Genomic DNA, 19,856 nt, shown 5'->3' with positions numbered 1-19,856 from the left:
TTACTATAGAGGCCCACATAGAAGCGGGTGGTAGAGATTGTAAGAGCCAGAGGGAGGATACATTTGGAGCCAAATATTTACCAGACATGACAATACAGCTGCGTACAGCTCACAACCATGGACCTGTATGCAGAAGACTTTAAACAAGACCAGCCTAAATCCAACATGGATGTGGAAAGGGCTTAAAGAAAAAAAAAAAGCTCACCTCTGAGGAGTTACCGACAACTGCTGGCTACTGAGAGAGGGTGTGGGTCTGGGGAGGCTACTCTCACTCCCATACTCTTGCACATGCAAGCAGCACTAAAGATTCAGTGGGTGTGATGATTTGAACAAGGAGTGCACCCCATCATCTTGGTCATTTGAACACTTAAAATTCTTGTTGTGAGAAGATTCCACACCCCAAACATACATGTACACACATGAATGTCACTTTCAGTTGAGGCCACTTGAGAAGCCAGTGTGAAGGGGCTTTGAAGTAAATGTGTTAAGGTGGCCTCATTCCCAGATGTCCTGGCCACCCCTGCTCAGGCTGACCAGATTATTGCTCAAGTCTGGTCATCTCCAGGTCCACGGTGGGGCCAGTGATGCCCATTTACAATCCTTTCATTCATCCCCCGAGACTCTGGCTCCTCCACACCGAAATCCCTTTTGTTTCATTCTGGGGAAGCCTATCCTGAGCCAGTAAATGTCCCAAGTCCTGGGGAGACTGATCCTACAGTAAATATGTGACCTCGAAGGGACAGGCTGAGGCCAATCCTAGAGTATCTTTTTGTCATGATCAGGAGCATGTGGCTCCGAATGGTAGAGAAAATGGGGTGAAGAAGCATATTCTTGGGCTAGATGAAAAGCTGAGTGACCTCAGAGCCTTAACTCCCAGCTGGAGGACTAAAGATGCTTGTGACTAAAACGGGTGTGACCCCTTGGGCTGGACCGCTGACACATGGGCACAGGTAAACAAGATAAACCCTTGGGGATGCACACAAGACAAAACAAATGCCAGGTCAGGTGGTGGTAGCACACGCTTTTAATCCCAACACTTGAGAGGGAGAGGTAGGTGGACCTCCAAGTCCAGGACAGCTTGGTCCACCTCTTGAGTTCCAGGACAGTCAGGGTTACAGAGCAAAACCATGACTTACGGAAAAGAACAAAGCCCTTCAGTCTGTATGAGGGAGGCTGAGTATGTGGTTTGTTACCCTCCCATCACAGACAGTGGAGAACCTCCTGAACAAGTGAGGTTCAAACAACAATATTACTCACTGTAAAGGGACAGAATCCAGAATAAAGGTCCAGAATAAAGGTGCAGCATAAATCCTCCACGGCGCCCAAGAGGTTCAACACCCCGGAATTCTCCACAGTAGATCGCAACGCAGTCCATACATGGGTGTGCAGCTTTGCTGAAAACCAGTTTATTTCAAGGAAAGATGAAGTAGAGAGTACCGCTGTGTAGAAGCATCTATCAATGGCCTCATGACGGATGAGAAAATGAAACTCCCCTTCCTCCCCATCAGAAAAGCGGGGCATTTACTAGTTAGTGGTTTCTGTCACTTTACCGCTGCAGAGAAAGGAAATGAATGGTCAAGAACACCTCTTATGGCCAGAGCTAGTGGGGCTCTGTCGAGAACATTGTTGTATTGAGCCGTGTCCCACTCCAAGCTCAGTTCATGGGTTTGCACTCTGATGTCTTTGCAGAACATTTAAAGAGGTCCAGGAGTGTATAAGGTCTGGGCCTAATCCAATATGAACTGTCCTAAGACTGGAAAGGTTGGGCAGGGTCACGCATACTAGTAAAGCCCAGCATTAGGAAGACAGGTAAGGGCCAGGTTCGAGGCCAGTTTTGGCTACACGGTCAGGTCAGGGCCTTCCTTTGTTACACGAGACCCTATCTCAAAAAAAATGAAGATTGGAAGGTATGGGGTTTGGGGAAGAATGGGGAAAAGGAAGAGAAGAAACTAGCAAAGCACTATGGCAACTCTAGCTAATATTAGAGCCAAGCATGAGGTGTCATAACGAGCCTCAAAATATGTTAGTGGCTTGGAGCTGTGTAATAGAGGTTAGATCCCGCCTGAGGCGATTCTGATGCACTCTCTAGCAGGAATCGGGTAATCCTAATTTAAAATCTGGTATCTTCTGGCGTCTTTAACAAACACAGAAACATTATGTCTTCATTTTAATTCCAGGTGTGGGATATGGGGCTGCTTCACAGGAGCTATGGTTTGCCTTCTGTTCTAGCAGAGACCTGGCTTTGGCAGCTTTGGATAGTTCCTGCCTTGTGTGACACTTGGAATTCTGGGAATTTTTCAGAGGGTATATAAATGCTAGAGCCTTGAGAGGTGGGCTTGGTGGTCATTCTGGGGGATTGGTTGCAGTAGATGTGCTCAAAGAAACAAATTATAGAGACAGATCTGTCTCTCTGTCTCTCTCTGCCTCTGTCTCTCTCTGTGTGTGTGTCTCTCTCTCTGCCTCTGTCTCTCTCTCTCTGTCTCTTTCTTTCTCTCTCTCCTCCATCCTTCTTTCTCCCCTGTCTAGTAATAGAGTGTAAAGCCTGGGAATAATGAGTTGGAAAAAGAACCCCAAAGTAGCAAAGATGGGCTCTAAGTAAAGAAACAAGAAATTAGATTCAAGGATCCCCCCCTCTCCCTCCCCATCCTTTCTCTCCTACCTAATGATAGGGGGTATAACAGGGGAATAAAAAAGGACCCCAAAGTAGAAAAGACCAGCTACAGTATCCTTGCTATACAATGACAAGGAACCCAGCTGAACTGAATACTAGTGTTTCATAGAATGGAGTGTCATCGTTATTGATCAGGTCTGGAGTGAATTGAGGGCACGTACGCCACAGCTTGTGTGGAGGTCAGCGGATAGTGTTGTGGAGTTGGAACCCCAGGAACCAAACTCAGGTCCTCGGACTTCTGTGCAATCTTGATGCCACCAAATGGAGGCATTTTAAGAAACCTAAGTTCAAAACACTCAGATGAGATTTCTACGCAGGTAATCGAAGTGTGCCCTTGTCTGTTCTCGCTGCACCTAGTAAACCATGAGGACAGAGATAAAATGAGGGAACTGATGAGCAAAAATCTGGAAAATTCTCCCCTTATTCATATTGTAAAAAAACAAACAAAAAACATGAAAGTGTGCATGTGTAGAAGGAATGGTAGATGGCTAGAAACGATTTTTCAACGGAGATTAGCCTGAGTGTGAACCAGAGTTAATTAGCCATCCCTTCTAGCCCTGGGAGATAAAGAGATTGGGGCAAAATGAAGACAGACTTTGGGATTTCAGAAATGCTAAAGAAAAGATCAGCGGAGCTTCAAGCTGTGTGTGGTTCTTCTGCAGGAATAGGGGAGAGTTCTTCGTGCTGTTCACCCCTTTAATCCCAGCACTCAGTGAACACAGTCAAGTGGATCTCTGAGTTTGAGGCCAGCCTGGTCTACATACTGAGTTCCAGGACAGCCAGGGCTACTTTACAGAGAGGCCCTGTCTCAAAACACCAAAAGAAAAAAAGAAAAAGGAGGGAAGGGAGGGGAGGGGAAGAAGGGGAAGGGAGGAGAAGAAGGGGAGGGAGGAGAGGAAGGGGAGGGGAGGGGAGGGAAGGGTAGGGAGGGGAGGGGAGGGGAGAGGAGAAGAGAGAGACGAGACGAGACGGGACGGGACGGGAAGAGAAGAGAAGAGAAGAGAAGAGAAGAGAAGAGAAGAGAAGAGAAACGAAGAGAGAAAAACGGAAAATGTGGTTCCAAACCCTGGCCAGAGGCCGTAAGAGTAAGTGTGGAGTCTGGAGTGAGGTCAATTGTGTGAAGCTGTTATTTGGAGCTAGGGAAACAATACTGCCTGCCAGCCCTGTGAGTCAGGGGACAGAGCATTGAGTCAATATAATAATATTGACCTCAAGACTTAAGGTCCCATAGAATGTGCCTTGCTAGGGGACCTATCACTACTCAGGTCTTTCTGATGTTTCCCTTTCAGAACAGGAGTATCTAGCCTGTATCTGTCTAGTCATTGGATTTTGGAAGCAAATTCCATGTCTGACTTCACAGGATTGTGGATGGAAATATGGCTTACAGGTGAACTGGAACTATATCCTTGATTTAGATATTTTACATTAGAGATTATTGATTTAGAGCTAATGCTGGAGTGAGTTAAGGATCTGAGGTCTGGGGGTTCCGGGAATCCTATCCTCACAGTGTAAAAATTGATGCCTTACCTGTGACTTGGAGGAAGGGCATTTAATCAAGGTTAAACAAGGTCATCTGGATGTGGTCCTGTCCAGGATTAGAGGCACCAGGAAAGTATATACAGGAGGAATGGACCTGTAAATGCACAGCGCATCGGGAAACCATCCGCCCGCTAAGGGGAGGTGTGGTTACAGCAACACCTGAGCCGGTCTGATAGAGGGCTTCAAAGGCTCCATATATATATGGCATATATGGCAAAGTAAATTTCTTTTGCCTGAGCTCTACAGTCTAGGGCTTGTTAGGATGCCCTAAAAGACTAACGCATACTGCTAACTGAAGATAATAAACCATAAACCAATGATTTCATGAACAAGCAAGGACTTGTCCCCTACTCCATTTCTGGGAGCATTCACTAGTAAATTCCTACCAGCTTCATGCTCCTGAGGAAAGGAAAAACAAAAACAAACAAAAAAAAAAAAAAAAAAAAAAAAAAAAAAAAACAGGTCAGGCCAGGAGTTGATAACCACACCTGGTCTTCCTATGTCTGTGGAGATGAAACTTCCAGCTGAAGCCACGCCCACAATCCTTGCACTGGCTTCTTGCCAGAGTAGGTCTGCTGATGTCTGATGAGGGCAGAGTTAAAGCCAAAGCAGTGCCCAAACCAATGGCTTCTCTACGGACTGCACTGAGTCCTCTAGTCAGGTGAGGTGTGGCGGCATCCCATCCACTCCCTATTCACGTGTGCTGTTTACAAAAAGCTTCTACTTGGAGTGTGTCCTCTGGTGTCTGGTGAGGAGTGACTTAAAACCAAAAGCACGACCACACTGGGAGCACAGGTAGGGCTTCTCCCCTGTATGGCTCCTCTGGTGCCCAATGAGGTTGAACTTTTGGCTAAAAGCCTTGCCGCACTCGGGGCACACGTAGGGCTTCTCCCCTGTGTGTGTCTTCTGGTGTCTGATGAAGAGAGACTTAAACTCAAAGGCTCGCCCACACTCAGAGCACTGGTAAGGCTTCTCCTCTCCGTGGGTCCTCTGGTGTCTAATCAGAGAGACCTTCTTTCCAAATGTTCGCCCACACTCAGCACACAGGAACGGCTTCTCCCCTGTGTGAATCCTCTGGTGCCTAACGAGGTTGAACTTCTGCCTGAAACGCTGGCCACACTGGGGACAGGCATAGGGCTTTTCCCCTGTATGCGTCTTCTGGTGCCCAATGAGGTTGAACTTCTGGCTAAACCCTCTGCCACACTGAGGGCACACATAAGGCTTTTCCCCCGTGTGTATCTTCTGGTGCCTTGTGAGGAGTGACTTAAACTCAAAGGTTCGTCCACACTCGGGACACTGGTAAGGCTTCTCCCATCCTGCGTGGGTCCTCTGATGTCTAATGAGTGTAGACTTCTTTACAAACGCACGCCCACACTCAGGGCATAGAAAAGGTAACTCCCCTGCATGAATCCTCTGATGCCCAATGAGGTTAAACTTCTGGCTAAACCCCCTACCACATTGGGGACACACATAGGGCTTCTCCCCCGTGTGGGTCTTCCGGTGTCTAGTGAGTTGAGACTTAAACTCGAAGGCTCGACCACACTCGGGGCACAGGAAAGGTTTTATCTCTGTATGAACCCTCTGGTGCCTAATGAGGTTGACCTTCTGGGTGAAACTACAACCACACTGGCGACACACAAAAGGCTTCTCCCCTGTGTGTGTCCTCTGATGTCTCATGAGCGTACCCTTTTGGCCAAAGCGCTGCCCGCACACAGTGCAAGCGTGCGGTTTCTCCCCGGAGTGTGTGATCTGATGTGTGAGGAGCCTGGAGAGCAGCCGGAAGCCACGCCCACACACTGAGCATATGAAGGGGTTGTCACCTGTGTGTGACCATCGGTGTTGTAGTAGCGAGGCTTTCCGGCAAAAGCCCCTGCCACAGTCGGGGCACACGAAGGGCTTTTTATCCAGGTGAGTCCGCTGGTGAAGGAGGAGGTCTATCTTCTGGCGGAAGCGGCGCCCACACTCCGGACAGACAAGGGGGCTCTCTCCAGAGTGAATAATCTTCTTGTGGCTGTTGAGGGAGGATACGTACATGAAGCCTCGCCCACACTCCTCACACACATGTGGCTTCTCTCCCGAATGTTTCCTCTGATGGACAGTGAGAGAAGCCTTCTGGGTAAACTGGTGCCCACACTCCGAGCACGAGTAAGGCTTCTCCCCTCCGTCCATTCTCTGGAGCTTCATGAGGTCTGAACTCTGGCAAAAGTCCCCTCCGCAGTCAGAATACAGGTGATGCTTCTGAGGGCTGAACAGGTTTGTGACATCATTAAGCCCTAGTGGAAACGCTCCGTGTATGATGGCTCCAGATGCTGACTCATCGGCTCCCTTCAACACTGTGACTGCCTCCCCAGGGGCCAGGCCGAGGTCTGTTTGTTTACTGTTGCCTTCTACCCAGTATGCTGCCTGGCCTGGACACGGGCTAAAGAACGTCTTCAGAATCCTCGTCGGACTCGTCCTCTGCAACAGAGCATCGCTGCTGTCTCTCTCTTCCCCTCCGTCATTGCTAGAACAACCTGGAGTTTCCGACTGGAAGTTGCTTCCTGCTGGTGGGCTTGGGAAAGTCTGAGAGGGAGGTCCGTTCAGCACACACACACTGAGGAGTTCTGGACTATCAAAGGATATCGGGCAGGAGAGGCGGGGCTCTAATTCTGTCCTGGGTTCTGCTAGAGAGAAAGCAGTGGTCAGAATCACAGAGGTGTCTTGTGGGTAGGAACATTTCCCCAACAGAGATATCTCATTCACAACACTCCCTTTAAGGTCTGTCTTCCATACGCGACTGAAAACAGCCTTCCTTCCCATGGCTCTGAAAGGAAAACTTAAACGCCGAAAAGCCTTATGGGTGATATCTGTTCTGTGAGCTACCATAATTAGAACTAACAGGGCATGAACATCCACAAATACTAGATTGTACTCAATCAGGTAGGACACGTTTCTTCAGTGAGTTTCTTTGTTCTGTAAGGAAGTGACTAAGTTTCAAGTCATCCCCCAAATGGGAGAGGCAGTATTTAACAACGTCAAGAGGTCCATATGTGGTATTTAACTGAAAGCTCCCTCACCCATAAGCAAACCAGGAAAAGAAGCTGGGAACTCTCATCAGAAAATGGGACTTTGGCAGTGAAGCAAGGTGCCATGGTCTCCACCTATGAGTCCTTAAAGAAATCTGATAATTGTGACCTAATCAATCCAAGAGTCTCTTGGATTTTCTTACATGTCCCCCACTAATAACAGGACTTGCCTAGGAGATGTCAAGTCAATATACCTGTAGCAATGCAATTGGTTCTTACCTACTTGGAGCTGATTGTAAAAAAAATCTGAGGAGCTCTGACTGAGGCCTCAGAATGCCCGGCCTTTCTAGACCTGCCTGCTTCTTGCTGGCCAATAGAAAGGGAGACATATTTCACGAGGCATCTGCTAACTATTTATAGATGGCTATTGGACCACATCAATTGTCAGTGTGCTACTCACCGCTCCTTTCTCACTGAAGAGGAGTCATTACAACAAGCAAGACATCCATGAAGTCTAAAAGTACACACTGTAGAACATCTTATGAGTAACAACCATGAAGCCCCCTCCCCTTCCTAACTTCTGAGTCCCACTGTGTTTTTCTCCTAAGAAACTATTCAACACACTTTCTGGGTGTCCCTGCTAGTTGAACAGACTTCTTGACAGTTCCTCATGGCCTTCCAAACTGTGAGAGTTTGGGCCTCGGTACCCAGATCCGGTCCCACTGTGGTGAGATTCTCAGCAAATGTGTTCTAGTTCGGCTCACGAAACCCTGATTTACTCTGGTAAGCAAGTTTGCCTGAATTAACACGACTCTTGGCAGTATCCGAATTTCTAGCTATCAGCAATTTACAGCTCAGTAGTAGAGCACATGTTTGGCATATACAAGTCCCTGGGTTCACCATTTAGCCATCAAACAACACACATACACACACACACACACACACACACACACACACACACACTCATATACACATGTGCACATTCAGAAATTACTCCTTTCTGGGATTCTGGAGTTTTTCACAACTAAAGTCTGAGCATACACTGCTGACTACCTGTCTGTGATTTTGTGATTTGAAAGGAAGAAATAGATACTCATGCTTTGTCTTATCAATGTCCCCACGTGGTCATATGTTACTGTGGTGACAGTAGCCACTGCCCTTACAGGGGGCATGGCTCCTAATAAAGATGTCTGCCCTCAATTGCACTCTGGCAAATTTAGACTGAAAGCGACTGAGCTTGTCTTTAACATCAGTGACTCTCATCCCATCAAGCACCAGTTTGAATAGGACCAACTACTGATCTTCCCCCAATAAGGGAATGTGTCTCCTGAGGACCTTCCCACTTAAAAATAGGTCCTCTATTCCCCAACTCGAGCTTTGGCCCACAGGCCTCTGGACTGGACCTGCATCGCTTCTTGCCAAGCTTCTGCTTGAGGACTGTCAGCCTCCGAAGCTGTGTGAACTAATTCCCTGCGTTAGGACCGCCTCCACCCGACTGGTGCCGCTGCTGTCTTCCTGAAGAAAAACATTCTTGGTACCAACAAGTAGATATTTTGGTCACATGATAAAACATGGCAGTTGCTTCAGAACTGGGTGACGGCGGTTAGGAGAGCTGTGATGTACAGGTTAAAAAGCACCTAGAGCGCCACGAAAGGGGGTGTTGGTAGGAAACAAGGAAAACAAGTTTCTGAATTGTACTGCAGTTTTTGTGGAAGAACAGCGCTTGTGCACAGTGAAATATTGAGTGGAGATTTCTAAGCAAAGTATCACTGTGGCAGCTCAACTGACCTTACCACTTAGTGGAAAACTCAAGAAGTTCATTGAATGGTTAAAGAAAATTCTTGGCTTCTGAGTATCAAAAAGATGGGGAGGCTTGCTTTGAGGCAAACACTCAGAGTGTCACTAGACAGCCTTCTGTGGCCATATAATTACCCGTAACTGCAGAAGCTGATATATAACAACACACATGGGATTGATTGTGGCATCAGAAACACTGTCAGTTAGAATCAAAAGAGACCGGGAGACTAGGACAGAGCAAGGGAAGGCTGCCATACTTCTCGGACTCTAGAGCTCTAGACAGAAGAACTTGCGTTTTTAATAGTGCAGTTTCTAAGTTGGGGTTTTGCATCATGGCACCTTCAGACGTGTGTCATTATACCCCTACTCACTCCCCCACTACCTCATTATCCCTCTAGCTGGTTCTTCCTTACTTAAGACTTCTGCTTTCCTATCCCATCTAATCTGTATCCTCCCCACCTTTAAAACCCATTCCATTAAGCTTTGTGACCTGCACATGCGCGCGCACACACACACACACACACACACACACATGGTGGGGGGAGACTAGAGACATCTAGAGGTTCCATATGAAAAGAAAACACAAGTTGATCTCCAGTTGCTCCCGTTTGCCTGCAGATCCCTTCAGTATATGCCTAGGAGTGACATAGCTGAGTCATGTAACAGTTCTATTTTTAGTTTCTTGAGGACCTGTCATACCGATTCCTGTAGAAGCTACATTTGTTATATTCCCACTGGTGGTATGGAGGGGCTTCTTTTCCCTACAGTCTCACTAGAATTTTCGGTGTTTTTGTTTTCCTGATGATAACCATGCCGGTGGGAGTGAGATGGAATCTCAGGGAGGCTTTAACTGGCAGCTCGCTGGTGGCTAAAGATGTTCAACACTTCCTCACACATTTACTGCTCACTTGTATTTCTGAAGAATTGTCTATTCACTTACTAATTTGGTTCAGTATCTCACTTTTATTTTAGTAGAGCTATTTTGATGTAAATGTGCACTGTGCTTCAAAAAAATAGTGGAGAATGGCTCCAAATCAAGTCAGTGTCACTTCCACCACAGAGGCAGAGTCCACAAACCATGGGAGCAAGCAGATCTCCACACTGGCTTCAAAGGGAAGGGAACCACAGTGGTTCTGAGAAGACAGTCTCCTCCTGGCTGATGGCATAGTATGGGGCTTGGCAGAATTTTGGAACTGGAACCCCTGTCTCAAGCTAGTAGGGAACCTGGCCATTGGCCCTGTGAGCCTAAGGGCAGAGCAAGTCCAAGAGGATTATTTGTGAGCCTTAAGAACTCATGGTTTTTGTCTTCTTAGTTTGTGATTAACTTGGTGCCCATTACCTCTATCTTCTAATGGTAGAGTAGAAATATTCTATACCTATCAACTTTTTACCACTTAAAGTACAGGAAACATTAACTTTGTTTAGGTCTCGTTATCTTCTATATTCTTATTTATCATACTTTTTCAAGAAATTGTAGTTAAGGTAAAAAAGGATTTAATCATCAATATGACTGCAAAAAATTAAGACATAAAGGACATAATTGTTTGTTGTTGTTGTTGTTGTTATAGTTGTTGTTGTTGTGACTGGGGGTTTGGTTGGTAGTTTGTTTTTGGTACTGGGGATGAGAACAAGATTAGCTCTTTTAACATTTCCTTCTCTTTGAAGAATTTTCTTACCTATAGTTTAATATATGTGTCACAAACAATTTCTATTAGTGTCAATGAATCACTTTCATTTCTCAGGGATAGTTTTGCTAGGTATAAAATTTACAATCCTTTCAGCACTTGAGAAAAAATCCCTGCCATGTCCTCCTTGGCCTAGCTAGTTCACATGAAAAAATCCTCTATAGGCAAGGCATTTTCCCCCACGGCTGCCTTCCAGGTCTTTCCCCTCTTTTTAGTTTCCAGAATTGTAGTTATCATGTGTCTTAGTGTTTATGCGTACATGTTTATTTAATGTTCTATGGCTTCTAGTATCTGTATGTTTATCTTCTAATAAGTTTCAACCATGATTTTTTTCGAATATTTTTCAGTATCCTTTTTGGGTTCTGATGACATAAGTGCTGTTTCTTGTTCTTATTCCATAAGTCTCTAAAACTATTCTTTCTTCAGGCTATTTTCTTTCTTTGTTCAGGTTTATATTTTATTGTTCGGGATTTAATCACTGATTCCACCTGGATATATTGGTGCACATATTTAATCCCACAACTCAGAAGGCAGAGCAAGTGGACTCCTATGAGATCAAGGCCAGACCGGGCTACAGGGTGTGACCCTGTCTTAAAGCATAAAACAAATTCACTGATTCATTCCATCTTATCATTCTAATTCTATAGCTAAGCCCATCCAATGAGTTCACATTTTCTATTGCATATTTCAGTAATACAACTGCAGGTTTATTTTTATGTAAAACATTTCTGCTGATATTTTTATACTCTTTTATTTGTTTCAAGAGTACATGTAAGAGGTTGAAAATCCTTGAAACACTTATTTATTCAGTACTAGGGACTGAACCTAAGCCTTTGTACAGGCTAAGCAAATGCTCTATCCATGAACTATGCCTTTTTATTTTGAAGGTCTCACAGTTGTTCAGGTTGGCCTTGAACTCACTCTGTAGCTAGGCTGACATTCTTGCCTATCTTTCAGGGCCACGTGGATGCAGTACTGTGAATCTAGCACTTGGCTGAGGTAGGAGAAAACCACGTGGCCCTGAAAGATAGTTCTAATCACTGATCCCCGCCACCACCTCTGCTGCATGCCACTGTCATCTTCAAGTTTTAATTTCCTGGATCTTGGTATGAAGAGTTGTATTTTTTATTCTATGCTGGACTGGCTTTCATGCTAAGAAACTCTGGGCCCTATTTAAATGTAATTTTTAAGAGATATACACCCTAGTTATCCCTAACACTCAGATACAAGTCAGTTGTTAAGTACGTCATGATTTATCAATATGAACTAGTTCTACTCACCAACAAAAAATGAATTACTGATGTGTAGCCCATGGATAAAATTCTCATTAATTATGCTAAGTAGAGAAAACAGTTATATCCTGTGTGAATCAATTTACATAAATTCTAGAAAATTCAGACAAATCTATAATCAGGAAAAATGGATTAGAAAGGAGGAGATATTGGCAGCTAATGGCCTCTTGGGAAGGGTGATAGGTTTCCTTTAAGGTGAGGCCCTGGTAGGTCTACCACACTCTAGTGAATGACCTCATAGCCATGAATACACGGGCAAAACAAATGAGACTCTTTGGACTTTTTAGAAAGAAAGAAAAAGGAGGAATGAAGGTGGGAACTGTGGTGAAGGGGAGATATGGGAGAAGTGAGGGTGAGCATGATCAAAATGTATTGTATGTACACATGAAATTCTCAAAAGAATAAAATTTATTTTATTAATTTTCAAAAATTAACAAAATGTTCTACTTTTTAAGAAAGAAAAGGGAGAAGAAGGAGGTTAGAAAGCAGAAGTTGTGGTAAGGTATATGGAAGGTTCGAGAATGATGGATATCCTCACTATTTCAGTTGTAACAAAACTTAACTGATTTTCACTTTTAATACAGTTTGCTCTACCTTAAAAGAACCCTTTTTCTTAATGCCTCATACTTTAATAACATTTTATATCATATGTTAATATACTTCATGTAACATTCTTTTTTACAAGGTCCAAGTTTGATATAAAGTATAACATCCCCCATATGGTTTACTTCAAGGGAAAAAAATAAAATAAAAATAAGAACATGGTGCTTTAATCTCAGCCCTCGGGGGAGGAGGGAGAGAAAGAGGCAGGCAGAGCTCTGTGAGGGCAAAGTTAACCTGGTCTACAGTCCAGCCAGGGCTACACAGTGACACAGTGAGAGCCTGTCACAAAAAAGCAAACAAACATAAAAAACAAAACAAAATCTTTTTCAACTGTCAGTAAAAGTGAAGACAAATTCACTTTTTCAGAAAAGATAATCCAGGCAGAAATTTACCTGTACACTCTAATAATCATATAAGGTTATTGTGGGTTGAATTAAAGACCTAAGTGTTTGGGGGGGAATTCTACAACTGTGATCAATAACAGAATAAAAATTAGCTACAATGTGGGCAAATGTCTAAACCCGTCCATCACTCCCAATAGGGAAAAGATCATGTGAGAAGTTGTTCATATTAGCCACCTAAAACCCCCATGAGATTGCAAAGAGATGGGGAAATGGGGTCAGATACTACCCCGTGTTGGTAAGGATGTGTCAGAAGAATTCTCACACTGCCACTGGGGCACATGTTCTTACCTGCTTCAGACAGTTCAACATAGTTCATTATCCGAAGCCAAGCCCGTGTGTGGGCATCTATTTCAGGCCTAGCTATGGTCCCTGCATCCTTCCACAATGTCACACAAATGTAGAGTAACACTGTTTGATTACCAAGGATTGGGGGTTGCATACTATGAGTGAAGAAGTTTACAAACTTGCCAAATACCGTGGTATGCTGAAGGAGCCACAGGGTAGGATAAAGGGGCAAAGGTAGCCATGGAATGTGTACAGGGAAGGAGTTGGGAAAGCTGGACAATCTGAAAAGGAACAAGCCTGCCCCCTGGTGGACAGTGGGCTCCTAGACCCCCAGGGGCTGTCAGATTGCTACACTTCTTTTCATTAATTAACCCATCGTAAAGAAAACAAAGCTGTGGGGATTTACAGGCCGGGTGAGATATACAGCAGTTTCTGGGTCAAGTACAGAAAGCGAAGAACATTCAGCAGGAACAGCCTAATATGTTTCAAAGGACAGGAACTGTTTTGAAGATCAGAAGCAAGACTGGCAAGGACATGAGAGGAAATCCTAAATGTGCTGCAGGAGCCATGCAGAGAGATCAGGCACTGGGAGCCTATCGAAGAGCTCCCCTTAGCATATCAGAGTGAGTCCCTTCTTTGTCTGGGGAGCCCCTCAATGCCTCATATCCTCACCTGCCCAGTCTCCCTCTTACCTGAACAAAGGTCCAGAAGGCATCCACTGCCATCTCTCCAGGGTTCCGCCCCTTGTTCCAGCTGTGTGATGAGCTTCGGTTTGGAAAATGCAATTCCTAGTCACAAGAAACAACAAACCCAAAGTGACCTTAGGCTAGCTGCTAAAGAGGCTACAACAGAACTCTGGGCAAACGGAGATGTCAAACACCAAGAAGGGAGGTAGAGAGATGGAGAGAGAATATCAGAATACTAAATGAAGAAGGGCAGGGGATCCGGGTCGAACGTAGGGTAATCATCCCTAGAAATGCATTGTCAGTCACTGCATACACAAGCACATGTACAGGTGCACACACACTTCACTGAAAAACACAGACCTTCTAAAGAAGAAAATAGTGTTGGCTGCTACACGGACATTTAACATGCCCACAGATAAACTCCAAGACTTAAAACAGGGTGGCCTTACCCAGGTAGACCAGATGGCTATAGTTCTCCAGCATCACTTCCCTATACAGGATCCTCTGAGCAGGACTCAACAGCTCCCATTCCATCTGGCTGAAGGCCACAGCCACGTCATGAAAGGCCATTAATGCCTGTAACAAAAACACATTCCTGCTCATGAAAGCAGTAACCTGGCTAAAAACCAGTTCCAGTCACTATTCAGAAGCAAGGCAGTAAGAAGACAGTGACTTGGAGCAATAGAATGAGGTGTACGGGTCCTGCTTTTTTCCCTGAACCTTACTGTTGTATGTTGAAGACAACTTCTATATATGGACACCAATTCCATACACAGAGCCCAGAAATGCTGGGTTTCCTGTTTTGCTCTAGGCATATACAAGACCCTCAAAAGCCACAGTTTTAACTAGTGCAGCTATACAGTGGGGCTTGAAATCAGGAAGACTAAATCCTTCCAGTTTACTCTTCATTTTACTTTACCTGAGGTGGTTCTTGCTTTACTATCCACGTTAGCTCAACTCCCAACTTTCTTACCACAACACCCTAAGGAGTAGGGATTAGATATGTACCACCACACACAGTCAATAAATGTCAAAGTTACTCTAGGTGTTTTAAAATATCCTGTGCCTTCCTATACAAATTTTAGAGTAACCTTGTATATACCTAAAAACAACAGAAACTGGTATAACCTTACCAGAATTTGTTTACTATGGGTCTTATTTAGGAGTCCTATTGCCACAATTAAACACCATGTCCAAAAAGCAAGTTGGGAAAGAAAGGATTTATTTGGCTTACACTTCCACACCATAGACCATCACTGAAAAAAAGTTAGGACAGGAACTCAAACAGGGCAGGAACCTGAAAGTAGGAGCTGATGCAGAGGCCATGGAGGGGTGCTGCTTACTGACTTGCTCTCTCTGGCTTGCTCAGTCTGCTTTCTTATAGAACCCAGAACCACCAGCCTAGAGATCTCACCATCCACAATGGGATAGGCTTTCCCCAACCATCACCAAATAAGAAAATGTTCCACAGTCTGACCTAATCTAAACTTTCTCAGTTGAGGTTTCCTTTTCCCAGATAACTATAGCTTATGTCAAGTGGACACAAACCTAGTCAACATGCTATGTATTTCCATTTGGTGAGAAGTAGCCTCTTTCAAATCTTCTAGGCTTTACTGTGTGTGTGGCGGGGTGGGGGGTCTTTAACAAAATGTAATTTCCAGCAGTAAGATCCTACAAGGATTTTCATTACACTGCACTTCAGAATTTCTGTGTGTTGTGTGTCTGATCTTGATGACCTGGAGTTTGGATACATATTCACTGCTATCATATACAGGGTATGTGATATTGCTATTTGTATATAACCTGGCTGAACTCACTCACCCATGAGCCTAAGAAGTTTTTCTACAGGGGTGAGATTTTCTACAGGGATGATCATGTCATGTGGAAATAAGAACAGTTTTAGTTCTTAGTCTTTTTTTTTCCCTTTAGCTAGAACTTTTAGCATTACATTGAGTGAGTGGAGAAAATAGACATCCTGTGAGTATCCTCAATCTTAAGAAAAAAACACAGAGAAGTTCCACCTCTAAATAAATAAATAAATAAATAAATAAATAAATAAATAAATAAATAAATAAAATAGAAAGTATGCCAAGAAACTCAAACTTTGCACACTCTTGGCAGGAACACAAAATGAAACACTTCTACAGGAGAGTTTGATAGTACTCTAACAGCAGTTCTGTAACACTGAAAGCACAAATGAGAAAGCCACAGAACAATGTCCATAGCTGCATCCTCTACAGCAGCTTAAAGGTGAGAACAACCCAGGTGGCTAACACACAACTGGTGACAAGTGACGACACAGCACACACAGACACTAAAAAGGAAATTCTAAACTGTGTTCTCTAGAATAGGCCTTAAAAATAGGGCACTGTGGAGTGGAACATGCCAATCCCAGGGGGAGAAAGGCTATGCCGCTTTGGCCTGAAGGACAGCGGTAGGTGCACAGCTGTGAAAGTGCCTGATGATGCAGAGTTGTTCATTTAAGACAGTCAAAATGGTAAACTTAGTAAGGTAGATTTATCCCAACAGCTTAACAAGAAGTGTCAGGTGTAGGTTTCAGGATACGATGGTCTTTAACCTTCTTCTGAACCACACTTGTCTGGGTACCAAGATGATATTGCTTCATAAAGGTAATATACAGGTGTTCCCTCCTCTTCTAGTTTTGGGGGAAAGATGCAGTGTTAATGAGTCTTTAATGTGTGGTAGAATTCTACACTAAAGTCGTTGGCACTTTGATCTGAATTGGGTTGAACCTTTGGATCGCCTTAGATACTGGCATCTAATCACAAGCATAGAAAGTCTTTCTCCCATCCAAGTATTAAGCAGGCCTGACCCTGCTTAGCTTCCCCCAATCATTCAAGGTGCCAGGACTGTAAGCAAAAGCCTTTCTAGTTCTTGAAGTCGTTTGGTTTTGGTTTTTTTGTTTGTTTGTTTGTTTGTTTGTTTGTTTGTTTTGTTTTCCAGAAATGTTTCCATGAACAAATCTTTGGCTTCCTTGGTTAAATTTATTTCCAAAAAATTTTGGGTGCTATTTCAAAAGAATAGTTTCTTCTTTAATTATTCTCAGACAGATCAGTGGTAAGACAGAGGCAGAACTGGAGTGTGTGTATTGGGTATATAAGCTGTGGATTGTATTACTCTGATGGATTTGCTAACTCTAACCATATTTTTCTCTGGAAATGTTACTCGACTCGTGATGGTTTAATAAAATGCCTAAAATTTTTCTTTCTTATGCTAGAAATGCAGGGCTTTGTCTGTTCCCAAGACAGCATCTTGTAAACTCCACAGGGGATAAACACCATCCTCATAAGGAAGAGGGGACAAAGGAGAAATTAGTTCCCTTTTGTGTAAGTTCTGCCCCCATGACTTAATCTCCTCCCCAAGATTTTATCTTATTTCAACATATGACTCTTGGGGTAAATATATAAACTATGGAAAAGTACCGGATAGTTTTAAGGTATCGGATCAGGTTTCGAGTAAAGAGATCATTTTACTCTCTTACCAGTTTGGTATCTCACTGACTCGTATTGTCTTTCAGATAAGAAATCAGCATAGTCAGTCACACTGATGATCTCTTGTGGGAAAGAGTCATCACTCATTTAACTGCTTCCAAGAGTTCTGTCTTTGGTTATTAAAATCATGGTGGGTTTTTTGTTTTGTTTTTAATGTTCATCTTATTTGGTGTTTGTGGGCTCCTTACATGTACAGATCTTTTTCGAGACTTCACCTCCTCCATGTATCTTTCCCTCCATTCCCACTGTGAACATCAGTAAGCCTACTAGCACCCAGAACTCTCTTAAGCTCTGGTTTTATTTACTTTCTCCTGCATTCTTTGCTCTTTAGAATGGACACACAGTTGCACTATCTCCAGTCTTCAGTCCATCTACCCAACAGGCTGTTGAACACCTTTGCTGAAATTTTCACTCTAGTCAGTATGCTTTACAGCTCTATAATCCGTGTATTGTTTCCTTTTGCAATTTTTCTTTACTGAATTCTCTATTTGTCGCAACACCAATGACTTGAATTCTTCTGACCTACCCTTTATGCTGAATTTCCTGCAGGTCACTTAGCAGGTGGACAACCTAAGGGTAGGTCAGTAGCTGAAAATATCACTGAGCTCTCTGGCCACCGAGCACCAGCTGTTTCCTTCAACAGTGTCTTCCAGTTCCAGTTAAACTCCATCGTCCTGCAGACACCAGTTCTGACTGCCTCTGTCAGCTCACTGGTTGCTCTTGGGAAGGACAGAGACCTGGATTTCTCTTTTGTGACATTTTTATTACGTATTCTTTCTTAACTGAACTATTCATATTAAATATCCACAACTAAATCCATACAATACAAAGTACATTAATTGTCTTAGTTATTGTTCTATTGCTGTAAAGAGACACCACAACCAAGGCAACTCCATAAGAAGAATATTTAATCGGGGCTGGCTTACAGGTTCAGAAGTTTAGTCCATGTAAGTCATTATGTGGGGAATGGTGGCACACAGACAGACATGGTGCTGGAGAGATAGCCAGATCTCTGTCCAGATCAGCAGACTGCAGGAAGAGAGAGGAAAACTGGCCCTGGCTTGAGCATTTGAAACCTCAAAGCCCACCCACAGTGACACACTTGCTTCAACAAAGCCACACCTACTCCAACAAACTCACAACTCCTATCCCTGTCAGGTAACACCACTACCTAATGACCACGCATTCAAATCTGAGGGTCTATGGGAGCCATTCCTATTCAAACCACCACAGTGATTAACAGAAGCTGGAAGAAGAGAGTGCGGAGTAAAATAACTCCTGTGAGTATAGGACTTCTTTTGGAAGTGACAAAAGCAATGGGGTGGTGAAGGCTGTACAATTTAATTCACTAGCCTGGATATTCTGTGTTTTCAGAATAATCATAGTTAACTATTTGGAAAATGTTTCTGTCATGAATGAGGCAAAGAAAGTTTTAGAGAAAGTTCCAGGTAAGAAAGATTAGATAGACCTCCCAGACTGAGGTAGGTACTGCCTTACAACCTCGAGGAAGACAGCAGACAGAAAAAGAGCAAAGGGGTATGAGAAATGTCAGGACTCACCTTGTCTCTGGTTGTCAGGAGCCCTGGGGCCATTTCCCACGTTCCAGAATATTCTACCTGGAGAGGAGTCTGCTTTCAGAATCCAATCTGAGGAACAAGAAGAAAAGCAAGAACACTTAGGAAGAAGACCCGCCATGCCCCAGTCTTCCAACTGAGCAGAAAGTAGGGATGTGGTAGAGGTGAGGTAGGCAGGCGGAAAGAGCATCACTACAGCCCACAGAACCAGTAAAGAGAACCCAGAGATCTGAGCCAGTCACAAGGTCAAGCCCCATATCTGGCTGAGAAACAGAGCCTCCATCCTCCAACAGCTGGGTAAAACTCAAGTGCTCCTCAGCAAACACTCACAGAGAAAGCTCCTGGTGCACTGAAAACAGAAGCATCCCATCCATAACTGCCTGGAGGCTCAAGGACAGAGTCCAGGAAATCCAGAGTAGAAAGCGCAGGAGAATCCCTAATTGAAGATCTGAGGGGGAACTGGAGCTGAGAGGGGCCTGGTCTCTTCTCATGTGACCTTGGATATAGCCACTCACAAATCCAAGATGAGGCTCCCAAGATTTGAAATGTCACATGGAATTTAGGTCATCAGCAGTGTTTACCCTATTCTCTAGAAAAGCCAACCTCTGTACTGGCTGGTTTTGTGTCAACCTGACAAAGCTGAATTTATCACAGAGAAAGGAGCCTCAGTTGAGGAAATGCCTCCATGAGATCCAGCTGTAAGGCATCTTCTCAACTAGTGATCAAGGGAGGAGGGCCCAGCCCACTGTGGGTGGTGCCATCCCTGGCCTGGTAGACCTGGGTTCTATAAGCAAGTTGAGCAA

At 44.2% G+C, this 19,856-nt stretch overlaps 1 protein-coding gene across 1 annotated transcript in view; it reads right to left on the bottom strand.

Annotated features, from left to right (window-relative positions):
- ZNF169 (zinc finger protein 169) overlaps positions 1-19,071 on the bottom strand; it is a gene marked incomplete at both ends in the record, with an annotated part of 39,859 nt that extends 20,788 nt beyond the window's left edge. The window contains 5 exons of the mRNA XM_080938542.1: positions 4,699-4,792; positions 6,833-6,870; positions 13,974-14,069; positions 14,417-14,543; positions 19,039-19,071. Of these exons, the coding sequence (XP_080794668.1) occupies positions 4,699-4,792; positions 6,833-6,870; positions 13,974-14,069; positions 14,417-14,543; positions 19,039-19,071 (388 nt within the window). The remainder of the gene's footprint in view (positions 1-4,698; positions 4,793-6,832; positions 6,871-13,973; positions 14,070-14,416; positions 14,544-19,038) is intronic.
- Positions 19,072-19,856: the final 785 nt, after the last annotated feature.

This window comes from Micromys minutus, assembly GCF_963924665.1.
Source record: "Micromys minutus genome assembly, chromosome: 1".
Lineage (NCBI taxonomy): Eukaryota > Metazoa > Chordata > Mammalia > Rodentia > Muridae > Micromys > Micromys minutus.
Note: the sequence above shows the minus strand (reverse complement) of the source record. Positions and strands in the feature narration are given on the sequence as shown.